This window comes from Lissotriton helveticus, chromosome 3_1, assembly GCF_964261635.1.
Source record: "Lissotriton helveticus chromosome 3_1, aLisHel1.1, whole genome shotgun sequence".
Lineage (NCBI taxonomy): Eukaryota > Metazoa > Chordata > Amphibia > Caudata > Salamandridae > Lissotriton > Lissotriton helveticus.
Window position 1 is genome coordinate 795,662,630 of NC_136061.1, and position 20,025 is coordinate 795,682,654.

Sequence of the window (20,025 nt, forward strand, 5' to 3'; positions counted from 1 at the left end):
TGGTCCAGAAAGAGGCCTTTTTGTGACTTGGTGTAAATGCGTTCAGTAGTTTTAGAGGTATTAACCGAAAAACTATTTGTATATCCATGGATGCAGATTCACAAACCCACGTGCAAACAGCAATGCTGCAATTGGCTTGCCGCAACCGGAGAGGAAAGTTGCTGCCGCCATTTTGCTCATTGGAACTCTGTTCCCAGCTGGAAAAATAAAAATTAAAAAGTGTTAGAAGAGGTGAAGGTAGAGGTACTTGAGAACCCATAGAAATTCAACCGTTCTAGTTATCGCAAGTGACTGTAACTATAACTCACACCCTCGCAACGCACTGCTAATTTCCCCACATATTACATTACTTATGACCTCTTCTATGACATCGCTGATATGACTGCAACATTTGTAGCGAAATTATTGATGAAAAAACTTTGCATAGCGGGGGTGAGTTATAGCTACATTAGGGCACGAGGTATACAGACCCCCACCGGATTTTGCGGTTTGCCCCAAAAATTGTGAAATGGTCACTTTTGTAATAATACCGTGATTTTGACAGAAGTAGCCGAAAAATGTATTAAAAAAAAATTGTTCACCCTCTCTTTACTGGATCTGTGCTGCCAGTAAAGGGAGAGTGCGCAATAGGCAGCTGAGGCGTTCAATTCCTCTGTTGCCTGCCTTCGAAATGCACTGGCCTTTTCCTGTGCGATTAGCCTGCAGCCCTCCTCATACATTTATGTGCCCCCTGCGGACTCTGAAGGCCCCTACTTCCCTGCACACACAGGTTGTCTGATACCAAAAAGAGTAGGTTTCATATTGTAATCTACTCAATTTGGAATCAGACACCCTCCGGCTCCAGGCGCTGCTGAAGACTCTGCAACATTACAAACTGTGATATAGCAGAGTCGCCAGCTCTTCAGTATTTTTGTGGCAGGCACATTTTTGTCCACTGCAAAAATACTGCAGATTTTGAGTGTTTCTGCGCTCCGCATAGCACAGCAGAGTTTTTTTCGCTCTTGCCAATGGTCAGTTGGTGAGCGCAAGCTGCTGCTCGGGTGGAAGTGTGGCTCAATGGTTAGAGCGGCAGACCCTGATGCAGAGGTCTGGCCGGACCAGGGTTCAATTCCCGCCTCGGCGGGTGTTGGGCTCAATTTCCCCGGTCCAGATAGTTCTCGCCTCGGTGCCTATTCTAAGCATGGGTCCCACTCTGCAACTCTGGGCAATAGCTTGCTTAATCTCCACAACGGCCCCAACAGAGCTAGGATGCCTGGCTTCACCTTGGGGGTGCCCAGGAGTGGGCACTTCACAGGGAAAGGCCAGGAAGGGTTCCACAGCGGTATGTGTACAGCGCCTTGAGACCCCTTCGGGGGTGATACGTGCGCTATATAAGCACTACATTTACATATTCATATCCAGGTGAGTCTTTCTTTGAACTGTCTCTTAAATTCACTTGAATCCGTTCAGTAAGCAGGACATCTAATGTTTTTGCTCAAATCTGTTACTTTCTAAAAATGTATATTACACCAAGTGTACATTATATATATCTCTTCTACTGGTGATCGCCAGTAGGTAGATGTAGTTGGGATCTAGTTTCCCTAGGAAAAGCATTTTTTGACTTGGTTTGGCTATAACTTTGGCATCGTTTGACCAATCTGCATGACATTTTGCCCAAAAAAGTGTCAGTGTCTACTATTGATTGGGAAAGTTTGGGGGTGATCCATGCAGTGGGGACCGAGATTTTGAGATGCCAAATAAGGTTGCATTTGGAATGTTAATTCCCATAGTAGCCTTTAGCCACCTCTACAGCCAGAGCCACTAAACGGACTTACACCAAATTTGGCAGGGAGCAAGATGTCGGTTCAAGGCAGTGCCTTTTGCTTATTTGGTGTAAATCCGTTCAGTAGCTTTTGAGACATGTATGTATAAAATTATAGTGTTATCTCTGGCCACGGATATTTCGCTGTGGTTTCGCGATTAATGACGAATTCACACGCCACCGGGAATGCACTGATTGTCTCGACACAACCTGAATAGAAAGTTGCAACAGCCATTTTATCCAACGGAAATGGTTCCCGAGGCTGAAAATCATCTGTGTGAAAGCCCACATAAGGGGTCAGGGTGGACATAATATGACCCCATGGTTGAGAAATGGAGATGTTAGTGACAGAAGTGATATGTCCAAAATTTACTTTTTTAATCGTGTGTGATATTCCCAATGACACGCCTGCCAGCACAGCCCCCTCGTACCAACGCGGGGATATCACAACTATCCACGTCGTCGCAAATATTGGTGAAAATATTTTTTAAAATGTATTGATGAATCATTAGTATGCATTGTTATAAAGATATTGATAAATGTTTTTCTAGAGTTATTTATACAGTGAGTTATCTACTGTATAAATAATTAAAATATTTATCTAGTTATAATTTGTGGAGGTGGCTATTGAATTCCTGCTTTTGCTTTCTGCTTTAGCAACGTACCCGCGGGGATCACAATAGGTTTTATAGATGGTGGTTCTAGAAATACAGTAGAAAAACATGACTTTGAAGTGTACAGTATAAACCTCTAGTGTGTAAAATACTGTAATGTGTGTGCATATGTGGTTTAACTTTATGGGAAAGGCACTACGGTGTTACCGCAACTTCCCGAATAACTGCAAAAATGGAAAAGGGTGGTGGGGAAAAATGTCTGTAAGAAGACACAAGAAGGAGAATTTGTTTCATAAACTATGACTTGAAAAATGATTTCTGTTAAGATTGTGCATGTATGTGTCATTTTCACGAACAAATTCTTTCCTATATCTCCAGTAACTTTTTTCCTTGAGGGTACACCTCACATAAGTCACTTGAGATACAGGCATGCAATTGGTTCGAAGACCAAATATATTGTTGAAGGAGCAAATGTCTCTAAGCTAGTTGTTTTCTACTCCTATTCGTCTCCCACGGTCAAATATCACAACTAACTAGTATTCCAGTTGCACATTTTGCACAGTTCACCTAGCACCGTATTACAGGAGATTATGCTGCCATAATTACATTGTGATCGCCTATATTAGAGGCTTAATCTTCCTGCTGGCGCCATCAGTAGCGTGTTTGGCATTAACAAAGGATTCCCTCTTACATTCGTTATAGCTGCAATTAATGCTCCACGATTTCAACTCACATAATCGGGCGTATGACATACTATAATATAGCTAACGTGTTTGTTTAACTTGCATGTTCTAGCAATTCTTTCTGGTCTAGAAGTACTTTCATGATGTAGCATGTACTTGTAGACTGCATGTATGATGGGAGCTTTTTATCTTTCCTAAACTTGTTGAGGTATCATTAGGGCATAAAGGCACATGAACCTCACTGCTTAGTGTATATATGGGCAGTATAGAGTGGTGCATTTGGCCATTTTCTGTATTTGTATTTGCTGAAGAGGAAAATCTGCAACAATTCGTTTAACAGCTTAAATTGAACTATATAATTTATTAATCCACGCTTTTAGTGCCTATACCAAAAAAAAATGTTCAGTGCTGTATTTTAATAGCTCTTGTATTGTAACAAAAAAATTAAGATGTTTGAGTTCTGTGAAGATAAAGATACTGTCTACAAGAGCTCTCTGGAGAGATTGATCGAGAGAACATAAGGCCAGATGTCCCTACAGACAGGTCGCAATAGTGTTTGCATATTACTCGCTGACATTTTGTGACTAGTTTGTCGTTTTGCAATACAGCCTATGTTCAACGAGGTCATGTTGCAAAATGCCCATTTGCAGGGGGCCTGGGGACAGCTTTCCTACTCCATATTAATTGGGGATGTCGTTGTTTACAACCCCCTTTGATTGGTTACCAGTCCAGAGTCTGCAGCTTTTAGAGAACTCCAGACCTCCATTCCTAAGTTTATATTCCCAAATGGAATTATTTTTAAAGAAGCTTGTGTACCTTAAAAGGACAGGTGCTGCTTAAAAAAATAAGTTTCCCAGTTGTGACCTCATTAGCTTGAGTGGGGTAGGGTAGACGGAGATCCTTCAGACTGCTGTCTGCTTCCCCTGAGGTTGCCCAACACAATTCCCCAAAATAAAAGCTGTCCAGAAGGGATAGCTTTGTCTTTGCAAGTTAGCTACCACCTAATTTCAGGTTTTGGTAACTGTCCAATGATTTGTAGACCCAGTTGTGGTCGCAGATCACTGATACATCTCATTGTGAATCCTAAATAGGAGGGAAAGCCCCTTTCACGCCCCTCCAAATTGTTATTAGGAATGATCCGCAAAATGCCTTTTCCAATTCAGAAAAGCTTTTCTGAATCTCTAAACGGGTTTAGTACAATGTAAAAAAATTATTTCAGTGTATAAAAGATTAATTTACAGTACCATTTTAAAACGTGCTGTTTTAACATCATGGTTTTAGGACTAACCGCAAAGAGGTACATAAATCTTGCAAAATATAATATATCCAATGTGGAAAAATGAACTGAAAAAGCAAACAATAGCTACCAGGCTTAAAGCCAGTGCTTGTGTCACTGGTTGAACCAGTTTCATATGATGAGCAGATTTAATTGCTATGGATAATTAACGTACAACCAACCCGTTTCTCCTTTTGTTGGTCTGCAGAAAGAACACACTGGACGTCTTGTTATAGGAGACCATAAGTCAACATCACACCTCCGAACAGGTTAGTGTTTATTTGATGTACAGTGGTAGCGCATTTGATTTTAATGTAATGTGCATTTTTTATATGACTGTCTTTGTAGGTTGTCTGCTCTGGGCTTACACACAGTGGGTCTTAATTGTTTTGTGTTTTGGCAACTGTCTTATTCAGTGGAGTGTGCAAATAACAGATCAGCTAACATTGTCTTGACAGCTAATCTCTCACCGTTTTAAACAATTTAAGAAAAAAGTAGTGTGGTTGGCAGCAGGAGATGTGGTGCTTCATCTGGTGTCTCTAAGTAGTTCTCAAATGGGTTATGACACCATACGCCAAATACTGCGAGATATGATCACTTTGCAAACCTTTATAGAATAAAAACACTAATTTTGCTAGGAGCCACTATTTGGATGGTGAAAATAGCTCATTATTTTGTATAAGGCACATTGCCTAAGTTGGCATCTTCCTCTTTGCATCCCCCCTCTTCTGCGCTCAAAGTAGTAACACTTCTGCATTGAAACTCCTGTTCCTTTAAGAAACAAGTTGTAATGTGGCTGTCATGCGTGAATAGGTATAAGTGTACACCATTTTTTTCGCTTGCATCCCTCTGGCACAACCTGTTGATCTAATGGTAATTTTCAGATGATTCTATCTGTTTAAGGCAGTTGGACAGCAAGGCCAAGTATATATTTTTTTTGAATTTTCAGAAATGCCAAAATCGTTATATTATGAAGAGATCACATTACTCCCTTAGTACCACTTAATTCAGTATTGCAGACAATGCATTGAATTCCAGTGGGCCCAATATGACCTTTAAGTAAGTTATAAAAAATGCAGCTCCTATTGAGAATTGATTGGAGTTTCTGTAGCATGGCACCAGAATTGTGGGTAACCAATTTGATTAGATGAGAAGACGGGTTACCTTCAAGACAGCGAATGGTTTTGAGGGTGTGCACAATATCCCTATTGTTTTATCTTTTTAAGTGAAATGTGGTGATAGAAAAGATACTTAAGTATTAAGGTGTCTGATTAGAGTCGTAGAGTGTACTGACTAATCTTTTAAGAGGTCGCATGTGCCAACCAACTTTACATTTAAGTCCATTTCAAGGAGGCCATCGGATGCCAGAAATTGAGAAAGGCAATGTTGTAAGATCTACTGCATAGTAATCATTGTGTAGATCTGTAGTGCACAGGAATTGTCCTTGTTGTTTATGTACACATCCATTTGAACTCAAAAGAATGGCTCTCATTGGTATAATTTCAAAACCTTTTACAATAAAGGCGAACCTTCGCATTTGCTTTGTTAAAATTTCTATCCACAATTGACATACTCCAAGATTTAACACAAAATCCAAACATTAGTGCAATGCTTCCCATGTGAAGAAAAACCGCACACCCAAGCACAAATAACTAATTGGCTGTTCGTCATGATGGAAATGTAAATACACAACATACCAGTAGTGTGTTTAGTGCTCTTCCCATTACAGCAGTATTTGGACAGGCCCAGGAAGATTTTGAAGGATTTAGATTGTCACAGGGGTTTCAGTCCTTCATAGTGGTTCCAATCACCAGTGGATTCACCTCCAGAAAAAGCCATAAGAAAGGGCCCCTCTCGTAAAGCATCGGACAATATCTGGGATCTTCATAAAATGTCCTAGATGTTGTTTGACAGAATTTACACTTATTGAACTGTTTTGACGATTGGAATTCTGTGCATAATAGGTGTCTTTGATTCAAACACTTATTTTATGTTTGGGTAATACACATATAATTTTATCAGCTGCACTTTGCTTTTTTAATTATACAGATCTGCCAAGGTGCAGTACTCTCCTACCTGTTGCATGACATGTTCTTTTTGACTAAAGGCAACCTGGCGCTATTGAGAATGAAACATTTCTTTTTTTTAAAGTAGTACCGTTAAGCACAAATGGTGTTTAACATCTTTTGGCTTTTCATGTTCTTGCTTTCACTTTGGATTGTACCTTTTAAGAATTCCCAGAGACTTGATTTGGAACTGTAAATAAACACTTACCATATCCAATAAGTTTTAACATGCAAATTTCTAATTAAAGGACGAGTAGAAATAAAGAGGAAAAGCTTGGTGATATGGAGGAAGTTATTAGACTCTTTTTCATAATGGCCTTGGAAAGAGGGTGTACATGACTAAACAGGAGGCTCGCATCTGGCTGAATGTAGTTGACCATCACCAAATAATATGTTGTCAAGAGACATGGTTATTTGACCTGCCACATATAAATGGGTTTGTCACTTACCACATTGCAGCCACCATGTCGAAGTCAGGCCTAGCTAAAGGGGGCCCTAGTTACTTTCATATCTGTTTCTTTGACTGATTGCATAATATATGAGAAGGTCATAACTTCTTTCTACCATATCCTTCTGATCCCCTCGCAGAAGCCATTTTATTTGGTTTTTGTAAATTTTGATTACAATATATTTGATCATCAGGAACAAAGTTGTGGACAGTATGGAGTATACCTTACATAACATTTTAGGTGAAAACATAAAGGCTGTATCAATTATTTGAGTAGGTGACTTCAATATCAAAATGTGCACTTTTAGAGTTTCTACAATATGCAGAATCAGTGATGAATTTAATCAGCCCCTCGCACATTTTGAACACAACTCTTATGGGGACTCACCAAACGGAGTGATCCTTGGAAATAATTTAATCTCTTCATCAGAATGCTGTACACAGAGCTTATCAAAGCTCCTGACCTATATGGGCTCTAGTTCAAACTCCATAATTGATCAAGTTCTAATTTTCGAGGAGCGGACTTCATGGTTTATGACCTGTACAGTTGTGGCCTCATGTATAAGTGACCACAACCCACTTATCCTAGAGCTTAGTATAAGGTCATGTTGAAAATCCCTTATTAAATGAATGGGAGGAAATAGATAAGGAAGCATTCCATAGAGATCTTCTTAAGAACAACCAAGCAGTAATAGACAAGATCCTCCAAAAAGATGCAAACCCAACAGAAGTAATAACTGCATAAACCAGGCTAAACAATTATATGGCAGACAGATTGACCAAGGGTGCGACACAATTTAGTCACAATTTAAGGGGTTTGATGGAACCTGCTTTAAAGCCCATGGACTCTTATAGCTTGCCTTGAGTAAACACCCACTAGAACAACCAAGAATTATCCAGGCGAGGAGACTCAATCCAAAAAAGAAAGAAATGGATATAGGAAAAACCTTGGGAGGATCTTATGATGGCAAGTGAGCCGAAAGACTCCAGAGCTTTCTGGCAGGTAGAAAATTCCCTGAACCCCTAGGTGGGGGACCCTCAAACAATGGATTGTGTTATCCCCCAAGCAAAGACTGGGTGGCCCATTTTTCCAAAGTTTTCATCCCAAAAGAATAGACTCTGAATGCAAGCCCTAGCAAAATAGTTAATTGGAATACAACTGCTACCCTTGAATTAAGTATCTCAATAAAAGTGCCAGATGTAATTTTAGCCAAATAGAGTTGCCCCTCCATCAAAGCACTGGGCCCTGACCCAATTCCCTCAGACCTTTTCAAATCTTGCCACAGCTCTGCGCACCCTTAATAACCAGTGTAATAACTAGTGCAATTACAGGCCCATGGTAGGACGCTATTTTCGTCCCTATTGTCAAAAGGTAGACCAGAGCAAACCTCACTGCTACCGCCCGATATCCCTCTTAGATAGCATATTTAAGATCCTAAGAAGGGGTATTATTGGCCAAATTGGAAACCTGTGCTCCAGTCATGCAGGCTCTTAGATCTACAGTTTAGTTTTCGCCCAGGTCGGAGCACTGTTCAGCAATCCTTAAATCTTCCATTCATGGACCTAACATGTGCCTTTGTTATCGTAGACCTCCCCAAGCAATCAACCATAATGCTCCAATAAGGCATTGATAGCGCAATAATATCACTAATCACTAGGTGACATGAATATAATACAGCCAGAGTGTGGTATAACAGGATCAGAGATCTATCTGAGGACTTCCCATTAATCACTCGGGGTTAGACAAGGCTGTCTCTTGGCACCTTTTCTGTTTTTAACTTGTATTAATTCCCTGGGAGAGCACCTGATAACGACCGGTAAGGATATGCCAAAGATCCAGGAGAGAAAAATCCCTGTGGTGCTTTACACAGATGACGCGTTCCTAATCGCACAAACTGCTTATGGTCTCCAGGTCTTACTAGATGCTTTTAATAGTTGTATGAGTATTTTAGAACTAAAAACAAATCCGAATAAGTCCTTTGTGATGACATGCTGTCCCAAACTAGCCAAGACTAAAATGTTTTTACTAGGCGGGGAAGAAATTATGAAAGCTCCACATTTTACATATCTGGGAATTCCGATACTTAGATTTTAACTGGAAATTACTCTCGATTGTAAGAGCCATGCAATTCCAAAGACCAGTTGATGAAGTTTTTGTTTCTGTAAAAGACTAAGCCACAGACCACTTAGAGAAATGCTTGGTATCTTTAAAAGTTAATGTGTGTCTGTTGCAACATTTGGTGCAGGTTTATGGGGGTTATATTAGTGGCAAATTTCTACAAATTGTGGAGAGCAAGTTTATAAGAAGAATACTGGCAGCTGGACGTTATTTGTTGACTGCCTTTTGCCATGAAGAGATTAAGCTTCATTATATAGAAGGTTATTTCAAGTTCCAACTGCTTCTGTTATGGCACAGAATCTGGAAAAAACCCAGAAGCTCATCTATGTAGGTCAATCTTACGGTCTGAAGCTGGACAACTGTCTGGATGTCCCATGCCTTAAGTACATTAAAACGCATTTTGAAAGACTTGGTGTCCCAAATATTTTTCCTAACCGGGATAGTCTGTTGAACATTCCCCTAACCCAGACCAAAGTACCTTTTAGTCAAGAAGCACAAATGACCTGGGCAGAGACTAGAGTAGAATGGCTAGGAAACACACTTGGGGGTCTTACCTGAACTTCCCACACCTTACTTAGAGATTACTATAAAAGAGGCACAAGTTTCTTTAGACACGGTTCCGTCTTCAAACTATACACTTGCAGTTGGCTTTCCCAGTTAAAGGTATGTGGTTTTTAGGTCTCGCAGAGAGACCTAATGCCACCCATCCACAAAACTGACTTTTTACGATGAGGATTTCCAACAGTTCACGTGAATCCCAATCACGTGACCTGCTCTCATGCACGAGCCTTCAAAGCCTCAGCCATTTGCTTCCCAACCAGCGCTGCAGGCCGTGACTCGCATTAAAGGCAGCCCAGCCCAGCTTCTCCCAGCAGGCAGCCCACCCCCCTCCCTCTCCATATGGTCGCTCGAGTTCCAAGCTTCCCCAGTGTGCGCTCGTTCACTTCACTTTTTTACGGCCGCAGGCCGTGACTCCTTTACCACTGATTTGCCAGTTGTAATGCTTTATATGTGCTGCTGTGAAGGCATTCTGCTTCAATTTTAAACATTAGGCCAGACACTTTTTCACGGCCGCAGGCCGTGACTCCTTTATAATGTTGTAAATACAAAACACTGACTATGCTGAACAATGTACCATTTAAAAATAGCTATTCATTATTTTCTTACTGCAAACCGGGTGTTTATAGATTAATCTTATTTCACCTGTAAACTTTGTGAGCAAATCAGAAAAGGGCCTTTTCTTTTGAGGAAAATAAATGTTTATTTCTAAAGCGCTACAACGTATCCAGGGTTTCTCAGCGCTAGATCGAAATTTTTATAATTACATGTTTTTTAAGCCTGCCCAGCCTGTGCCGTCTCTCCCGACCCCTTAACCCTTCACCCTGCCCCCACCTCCTTCTGTCTCCCACTCCCTTGCTGTCGTCCAGTTCCTTGTTTCATCTTTGTTTTCCCTCTTCTTTCTCTTTCGTTCTCCCTCCAAGCCCATCTGTGAGCTGTCTTATCTTTATATTTCTGTCCCTCCATCTTTCACCATGTTCTTTTCCCCCTGTCGCCCTTTTCACTCTCTCCCTTCTTCCTCGCTCTCTCGCTTCCTTCTTCCTCTCATTGTTCCTCACGCTGGAAAGAACGTGAAACACAGTGCAAGAAAGTGTGTTGTGCATATGGAGCGGCGTAAAGCTTTCGAGACTAAGCTGCTCGTGTGGCATTTTACCAACACTTTTATTAAGCTCACTGAGTCGATAATACTGATGTTTGTTGGTAAAGCGAGTCGGAAATTGTGCAGCGCATGCACCGTGGGACACGGGTGTGCAGAGCAGATTGCCTCTTAGAACACGCTGAAGTTGTGCAAAGCACCCTGCTGCAGATAAAATAACACACCAAACCAGCTGGACATTGACCGTCTATTAAACCCAGAGCACTTCAGTTCCGTCCCTCCTCCCCCCTAATTACATCCCTGTTCACGGCCGGGACCCACTGCTTCACACTTTCACGGCCGCAGGCCGTGACTCGCATCTGCTTCTCCGCCTATACTCTTCACTTTTCTGTCTCTGCAACAACTCGCTCAGGTTTCAAAAGGGCTGATAAGTTTCCCCAACTTAGTGGTATTGTGGTATTACCTCATTACAAAGGCAGCCCAGTCTCCCTCACACAAGCTTCTCCCAGCAGGCAGTCCACCCCCTCCCTCTCCATATGGTCGCTCGAGTTGCCGGCAGCCTCCCTCCCACCTCCCCCCCTAATTGCTTTAATTTTCACGGCCTCAAGGCCGTGAGCTACTTCAGAGATCCGCTCCCCAGCTAATCAGCCTGCCCACCCCCTCCCTACATCTGCCTACGTCCTGCAGAACTTGTTTTTAAATCCGTGCTTTTCGGCCACCCCCGCCACAACAATGCCGAGAGCTTGTTTATCTCCCGCACTTGGCAACCACGCAAACATTCACAATTTTTGTTTCGCCTTGATTAATTAAGCAATATAATTATCAGGGGCTGTGATGCAGCCTTTCGCCAACAAAGCTCCAGAGGGGCGAAACAATAGGAAGTCTGTCAGTATGAATGCATTCCACGCGCCACAGATTCACGAGGATATCCGAAACAATGAGAGAAAATACTGCCTGCAAGTGAGCACAAAGCATGCAGCTCTCAGCACGCACATATTGCCAGAGACATACCGCCGGCTCCCTGGGACACAGATACCTCGTTAGATACCGGCCGGTCCGATAAGATTCATTTGCAGTCATGTGGTGCTACGTTTTGCCCGTTGCATTAATTTAGAGCCTGACTGACGTTTTTTGAATTGAAGAGGCGGCTGTAAATTCATCTACTTTCACCTCGCTTCTCACCCCCATCCCACTTCAGTACCCTTTTTTCTTTCTCTTCCGTTTTCTCTTCTCACCACATCTCATCAAGCATTCTTCCTATTCGTCTCTTTCACGTATTGCCTCTTCTCTTTAATTCCTTTCTTTAGTGTATCTGCATTCCATTTGATTCCCCTCTTCTCTGTTCCTTTTCCTCTGTTTTATTACCATGACCTTTTCTCTAGTCACCCTCGTTTTGCATCATTTCCTTTCATTTTTTTTTCTCTTTCCATCCACACGTCCCTAAACCTAACTCCCAGTCTCATTTCATTCCGGTAGGCGTTATCATATCTTCTCTCCTTTCATCTTTCTTCTGTCCACCCTCTTTTCATTCTTTCTTCCTCCCCAGCCCCCTTCTACACAACTCTTGCCTCGCGAACTCCTTCTACAACCTCAAGTGATTTCCTTGTGCACACAAGTAATCTGGTCTTTCCTGTGCTAGAGGGGTTTTCGTGTAGAAATAGACTGAAAGCCCAGTGTTGTTCACAATCACGTGTTGGACTCCAGTGCCTGAGGGCATTTCATATGTAGACGCTATAGAAATCTATGAAGACGGTGTGCCGAGCTTTTGACAGCCCCATGTCACCGGGGCACCTCCAGCCATGTCTGCTATATTTTTCACCAACGCGAAGCAATTCTGGGACTTGGATTTCTCCTCCCCCTCCCCAGCCAGCTTCCCCCAGGCCGTGTTCCCTCCCACCTTTCCTCCTCTGTCCCTCTCTCTCCCTACATCCAGCGCAGAATCCACGACTGTCACGTCAGTGCCTGCCACATTAGGCACTGGTAATGTTTCTTACCCATCTGATGCACTTTAGTTATTGTTTGGAAACACTCAGGAAATCTTGGAGAGATGCCGACCTCTTACGGAAATGTTTGCAGGGAATGTTAGAAGACTACTGAAGCGCTATTCGCACATGCTGGGTAAACAAATGTATTGCACGTAGAGACTGGAGGCTTTGCCAGCCAGAGGTATCCGTCCCCGTTATTAGTATTCCTCTCCTTATTTAACCGTCCTATCTAAGGTTCTACTCTAAGCTGTGTTGAGATGCGATCTCTAGGCAAGCCGGAAGGTCAAAGCGTGTTTACAGACATGGCACCAAGTGTACGGCAAAAAATTACACCTAACTGTCCTGCCGAGCACTTAGAAATACATCGCATTGTAGAGTTACCTCTTTAGTCTCCTTCACTAGCGAGCGCATTGCCTACCATCTTCCAGAGGCTTCCTGTCATGTCGGAATATCCCAGGGTCTAGTAAATAGTTCCCAGTGCTGCCTTTGTGTTGTTGTTTCATTGCAAACAGCTGATGTGAATAACTCGCACCACCTTCTCTCCTTATCGCAGTGATTAGCCTTTTGCATTCTTACAGAATAGCTCGTGCACCTCTGTGTCGGCTGGTGTGAAGGTGGTACATTCAGCTTAGAATCAGAGCTAGCACTGCAGTCTCTTATAGGGAGCGATGGGATGACGTAGTAACTCTGTTTATTATTATTTCACAAGGCTGCACTAGTCCCCTTGTGCACCTCTGTGTCGCAGATGGTGTGAAGGGGGTACATTCAGCTCAGAATCAGAGCTCACACTGCAGTCTCTTGGGAACGATGTTTTTTTCTCTAAAAACCCCGGACTCAAAACAGCTCTCTGGCATCCCTCCCCTTCCCATCCACTGCCTCTCGCTCCTTTCTACCTTCTGTCTCTGCGCCTCTTCTGTTATTTCTTAACCTACGCTTCCTCCCTCATTTCTTCTCCGCCCTCCACTCTCTCAATGCGTTTGCCTTCATCTGCCTCCGGTGATGAGTGAGTCCTGTTATTCGTTCTCTCCCACTCACCGGCGTCGCCCCAACAACTGGTTCAAATATGTTCTCTCAATGTTTCAAGCTTTATTACAAATGTCACAAAAAGATGTTTATATTGCACTTCTGTTCTTGTATTTTCGTCACAATAAAATACACTGAACATAATCTTCACAAAAGTTATTTACAAAAGTTTAAGCTATTGCCATTATAAATTACAATAACTTGTAAATATTAATTATTTAAAAAAAATAAAAGCCATTGTTATTTGTAATATCAATACATCTTAGTCACGTAAATACAATACATATTGCATTTCAAATGCTATAGGTGTCACATTTGCGAAAGTTAAAACTATTGGCATTGTAAATGACAAAGCTATTAATTTCGCTATTTTCAAAACCAACACATAAATAAAAAAATTGTCATTTACAATACCAATAGCTCAAACTTTCCTAATGCGAGACCTATTGCATTGCAAATGCTTGTTCTCTCTTCCTAGCTGTCCCTGCAAATTCCCAGTGGAACATAGCTCTGCACTTTTAGCTATTTTTGCACATTTTACACCGCACAAAGAGTGCAGTTTCTCCGCCCTATAGTACGAGCACTAAAAATAAGATCCCATGTTGCCGCCTTTACTTATTTGCTCTGTCTGCGAAATGAAACTGTTTATACATGCTGTTTTCAGTTACATGCTAAGTCCCATAAATGTACAAACCTTATTATTGAATGACTCCTTTATGCTGTAGATGTCTTTTAGTACCTGTTTTTAATATATTTAACAAGTGTTTCCCTCAAACCTATGTATTTTAATACTTGATATGGTTTTCTTTTATTTGCTATGACTTTTATGACTTGGTGGAGCCGAATAAACTATTTTGACTGAATGGGTGTACAGGGCTTGAATTTTCTTGCAAAAGGGAAACCAGTGCTGAGAGATAAGAGGTAGAGATACTTGATCAAACTGTGTGAAACTAACATTCAGCTTATAGCATTCTAGAAATGCTGCAGGCTTCAAGTGGAGGAACAAAAAAAGCCATCAAAACTTTGAAGGAAATTTCGTGAGCCAGAGCTCCCACTTCTGACTATGAAATTTGTTTGAGAAGCATGGTTATGCCCCAGAGAACTGATGCCCCTTATTCATGCCCGTGAAGACCTCACTTGAAAATTTTCATATTTTCGCTGAATATGAAACTGATGTTGTGTCTTCAGTTACCCAGTGCCTCCTGCAAATAAAGCAAATGTTGGATCAAAGTTTCTAAATGTTTTCCTACCGAATCTATCACCGCGTTCTCACTGGTTTCGCGTTCTCACTTGTGCATTTACCAGCTTTCCCTCCACTCCAGCCAGATCATTTAAAAATCCTTGGTGGTACTACATAAATTGACATTGTCATTAGTATAGCCTTCCCAACACTAGCAAGAGTTTTGAATTTGGCACAGTACATACTGATTCCACATTATGCCTCATCCATTTGTTTAAAAAAAAAACTGAATGGGCAGTAGTTCTTTTATTTGTTTCGAAGGTAAAAAACCATCATAAAAATACATAGTAGTACATGATCACATAAAACATACTGAACAACATACCGATTTTTTTAACAAAAACAGATCGGCAAGTTAAAAAAGGATTTTTGTGAATAATAGAAACAGAGTGCAAATATGACACAAGGCTCCATATGACTTTTTAGTTTCCTTCCTATCCCACCAACTTTATCAACCTCTTGTGTTTCTTAGTTTAAAAGCAATTTTCAGAAAACTCATGATAGCAAACAGAGTACGCATTTCAGTGGCTCTTTGCAAAAACAATAAAGCGGATTTAGCATGGATAATGTTTGAGTCTTTTAAAACATCCACTAAAAATCTTTGACGCAGTGTTTTATAAAAAGAACACAGTAATACAAAATGAAGGGTGTCCTGCGGAGACCTATTGTCGCAGCCGCAGGCACCCTTCTGCTCAATTGTTTGAGTAAACCCAGACGGATAGGCTAAAATATGGTGCAACAAATTGAGCCTAAAACGAGTCATTAAAAACCTCTCATGTTGACTGTACATTAAAAAGAGATACGGTTCCATGCCCACTTCATTGCAAACAAGCGAATGAGCACCTACCGAGGATTTAGTAGAGTCACGCTCCCTCCTCCTGCCATCATATTTTTCCAGTAGTTGCTTTTGTACAAAATGTCTGGAATATATGTCCACGCTAGAGGGGTCCAGAAATAACCTTTGCTCGTCAATATCCCCCAATGTGTCTTTGACATATTTCAGCCAGGGGATTTGGAGCCATCTCTTTCATCAGGCAATCCTGGATGATCTGTCTGGTCAATTCCGCATTGGGGTTTGACCAAATTTTAAGCCAGGCCAGTATGGGTCTCAGTCTGATCAGATCGGCTATGTATGGGATACCCAACTCTTTATGTGTTATTACTGCTGGGATGTTCAACGGAAGCTTTTAGCAGTTTTTTTAGGAATTTATCTTCCTCTCTTTGTATTAGTTGTGCATCACTGAAACCCCACACTTCAGCTCCGTAGATGGTCTTTGAGATACTGATCGACCTATACAATGTCATCACCTGCTCTGGGGACCAACGTCCCATACGACGGGCGAAATTTAGTATAGCTCCATTAGCTGAGACTAGTCTCCTGGCCCTCTCCTCTATCAGAGGGGCGAACTTGAATTTTTCATCAAATAAAAGACCCAAGTACGGAAATGATTTGACAGTGTCCAAGACGTGATCCCCTAGTTTGAACACAAATTTCTTCAGTGGTTTCTTCCCCACAACCATGATGAAAGATTTTGTCATGTTAACGGAGAGGTCCAAATTCCTCATGATGTCAGAGAAACCCTTAATTAAGAGCTGCAGGCCAACTGCCGTTCGTGCTAGGAGGACCGCGTCATCAGCGTACAGGAGTACCGGGAGATGACGCGAGCCCACCCTAGGACAGTCCGTTCCCAGTGCTATCAGGGCACTCTCCAGTCCATTTATGTAAAGGGAGAACAGGAACGGCGCCAGGATACACCCCTGCCTCACCCCTCCAGAGCACGGGAAGGGATCGGTACTCGCCCCCCCCCCAGTACTATAGCGGACCTTGGCAGTGGTGCTCCAGTGCAGCTCCCTCAAAATATTAATAAGATCAGAATCAATTCCCAAGTTAGACATGAGTGACCATAGTTTGGCTCTATTAACATTATCGAAAGCAGCTGCTAAGTCCATAAACCCCATGTATATGGTCCCATCAGTTGTCTTAGTGTACTTAGCCGTGAGGAGGTATAGGTTGAGGCATTGGTCACTAGTTGACCTACCTGATCTGAACCCGTACTGGGTATCCACCAGGATGTTATGGGTGTCAGTCCATTCTATTAAGCGGTTGAGGAGCGCCCTCCCGAGTACTTTGGCGGAAACATCAATCAATGAAATGGGTCTGTAGCACTGCGGGCTGTCCCTACAGCCTTTCTTATATATCGGGACAATCACCGCAGTGGACCATGATCTTGGCAGGCCTGATTTGATTGCTGCATTCAGTACTCTCGTTACCACTGGGGCCCATAACTCGGTGTTGCTGAGGAATAGATCTGGGGGGGTGCCATCCGGGCCTGGGGCTTTGTTTCGTGTCAGCCCTAAGATTGCTTTAAGGACTTCCTCCAAGGATAATTCAAGTTGTTCTGCCCTTGGTCCCATCCATATTCCATCACCAGAGTCAACCTCCTGTTGATTATACAAGGATTTAAAGTGAGCAATCCATTGTTCTGGTAGTATATTAACGCCGATGACTGGGGAGCTTGAGTCATAAAAGCATGGTCTATTTATGATTTTCCAGAACTGTGCATAGTCCTTGGTTTCACCAGCCTCCCTTAGGTCAGCCCAGACTTCTTTTTGAAGGGCCCTTTTCCTTATCTTTATCTGGGTTTTGTAGTTCTGTCTGCAACGGATAATTTCAATCTTGTCCCTTGGGTTCTTTTTTAAGCTCTGCTTTAAGTCTCTTAGCGCTCTGGAACAGTTAGAATCAAACCATCTTGGAGAGGATGACTGTTTTACGGGCTTCCTAGTTTTCAATAATCCTTCCACAATTTTGGTTAAAGATTCGAAAGCCTCTACCACTCCTCTACCCTCTATTGTGGGATCTAAGCAGGTCTCTATGTGGGCTTTCCCTTCGCCCACTAGTTTGACGTAAAACTCTTGAGGATTAATCAGTGACCACCTTATACGTCTCCCTTGGTCTGTTGGTTGGATATCAGTTTCATGGATCACCCCTGGGTCTTTTCTCGTTACATCTTTACATTTAATTTCTATTAAAATGGGGTTGTGATCACTAAAGGGACTCCACTCTGTTCTAGTGTTTACGATCTGTTCTATGGCACAGGCAGAGATCGTTATAAAATCTATTATGGACCCACCACCTTTTCCCTTGAATGTGGGTGTTGGGGATTCCCCTACTTTAAGTGCAGCTAGATCCATGACGTGAGTGAGCGCAAAATTATCTAATAGTTTCATCAAAGTTGTACCCTCTTTATTGTGTGTAAAATGGGGACCCTTTTCTAGTGGGCATGCTGACCAGTCGGCGGATAGAGGGACTAGCTTGGGGCATAGATGACAATTAAAATCCCCCATCAACAGGACAGTTGGTTCTGGGCCCTTCGTCCTTTGATCCAGTTCCTCATTTAGTCTGCCCTCCAGCTCTGCTAATATTGGGAAGTTCCCCTCCACTGGCCCAGAATTATAGAAATTTAGAAACAGTAGACTCTCCCCCTGGAGTTGTAGTGTAACTACTTGTATATTGTCTGACATCCAGTCTGGGTATGACCAGGTGCCATTCAAGTCTAAATCTACGTATATTACTAGGCCTCCTTTTGCTCTTCCAGAATTTGTCCCTTGGGCAGGTCTAAAGAAACACTTATAGCCCTCCAATTGACAAGGGTCCGAATCCCGTGCCCACGTTTCTTGGAGCGCTATGACATGAAAGCGCCTTATGAATTCTAACCACTCCTTACTTTTTAATTTGGCTTCCAGCCCTGCAATATTCCAGGATAGGATGGTCAGACCCACCCTATTCTCCTTACCTTTTACTATGTGAATTTCATTTGTTCTTTCCTCCCCCACTATTAATATATCTTGGATATTTACTTTGTTTTCCCCCTGTCTCAAATGTGGGTGTAGCCTCCCGGTTTGTGTGTTCTCCACATTCCCACTTTCACCCCCTCTTTCTGGGCCCCAGGCATCCACTAGTCGCTAAACTTGCTTCAGAGTTATTTTCTATTGGGATCAGTCAATCAATATCCTCGAGTGATTGAATCTGGGCAAATCTATTTCTCCATTGTGCGTAATCTCGAGGAGGAAGGGACTGTTCGGGTTGGCTTACTGGTCTTGGTCTATATGTACGTTGTGGTCTTCCAAGAATCCACCCTCCCTCATCACCCGCACGGTTAATGTTCCGACTCCTTGGGTAAAAATACCCAAGTGGGAGTGCACAAATAGTGCTGGTTTGATTCCTGTTAGAATTCTTCAGGATGTAATCAACCAGACCGGTGTCCCTAAAATTTGCAACATTAACAGTCCCCTCTTATATCTTTTTTTCCTCCCCCCCCAATCCAGTTTACTCTTCTTACTTGTTCTATCTCTCCTCTTTCCCCATTATTTAAGGGTCTGTGGATATTCAACCACTTGGAGATTTTGGTGAGTAATTGATGGTGTGATTCTCTCTCGGTGGGCCTGATTTCTGGTACCCCTGCAAAAACTATTACAAATGGGCTTGCCTCAGGGGGGAGATCTATATGTGGGGCGTGACTGTTAGTAGTATGAAAGGGGTCGGAGTCTGTGTAACAGTGATCGTAATTACCTTCCCTCTGAGGGCAGTCTTCCTGTCTCCATTGCATTATGGTTGTAAACGGGGTTTTTCCATATTTATGTTCTTCATACTTTGATTGTGTGCCCCTCTAGAATTGTCATTAATGCCCCCTTTTTGATTTTGGGCAGTTTTTGGGGCGTCGTGTATCTGGACAATTGCGTGTTGAGTGTGACTGACACAGTTGTTATTTTGCGCTCTCTTTGTGTTTGCATGGTCATTAGTGGTTGCCTCAGTTGTCTGAGTTGGGTCAGTAGAAGTTTTTGCCAGTGTGTGCTCTAATGCCTTGGATTGTTTAGAGAGCTCACACATTATTTTGTCCACCTTGCTTATAATGGGCTTTAATTGTGCCGCAATAAAAGATTCTAGCTGTTTTTTGAGATCTGCAACTAAGGTCTCGATCCACCCTGGTGGAAGGATTTCTACTTGGGAGTTATTTTCTACTGTTATAAACTCTTGTGTGCGTATTGGTGGATTGTCTCTTACTAACGCTTTCCTCTGTCTCTGGGGCCCTTTACTCCTCCCCTGTCGCTTCCTTTT

At 42.3% G+C, this 20,025-nt stretch overlaps 1 protein-coding gene across 1 annotated transcript in view; it reads left to right on the forward strand.

Moving 5' to 3' along the window:
- The window catches only part of C3_1H11orf58 (chromosome 3_1 C11orf58 homolog), a 103,930-nt gene that overhangs the window by 19,436 nt on the left and 64,469 nt on the right, over positions 1–20,025 (forward strand). Inside the window, exon 3 of the mRNA XM_078681030.1 lies at positions 4,583–4,643. Within this exon, the coding sequence (XP_078537156.1) occupies positions 4,583–4,643 (61 nt within the window). The remainder of the gene's footprint in view (positions 1–4,582; positions 4,644–20,025) is intronic.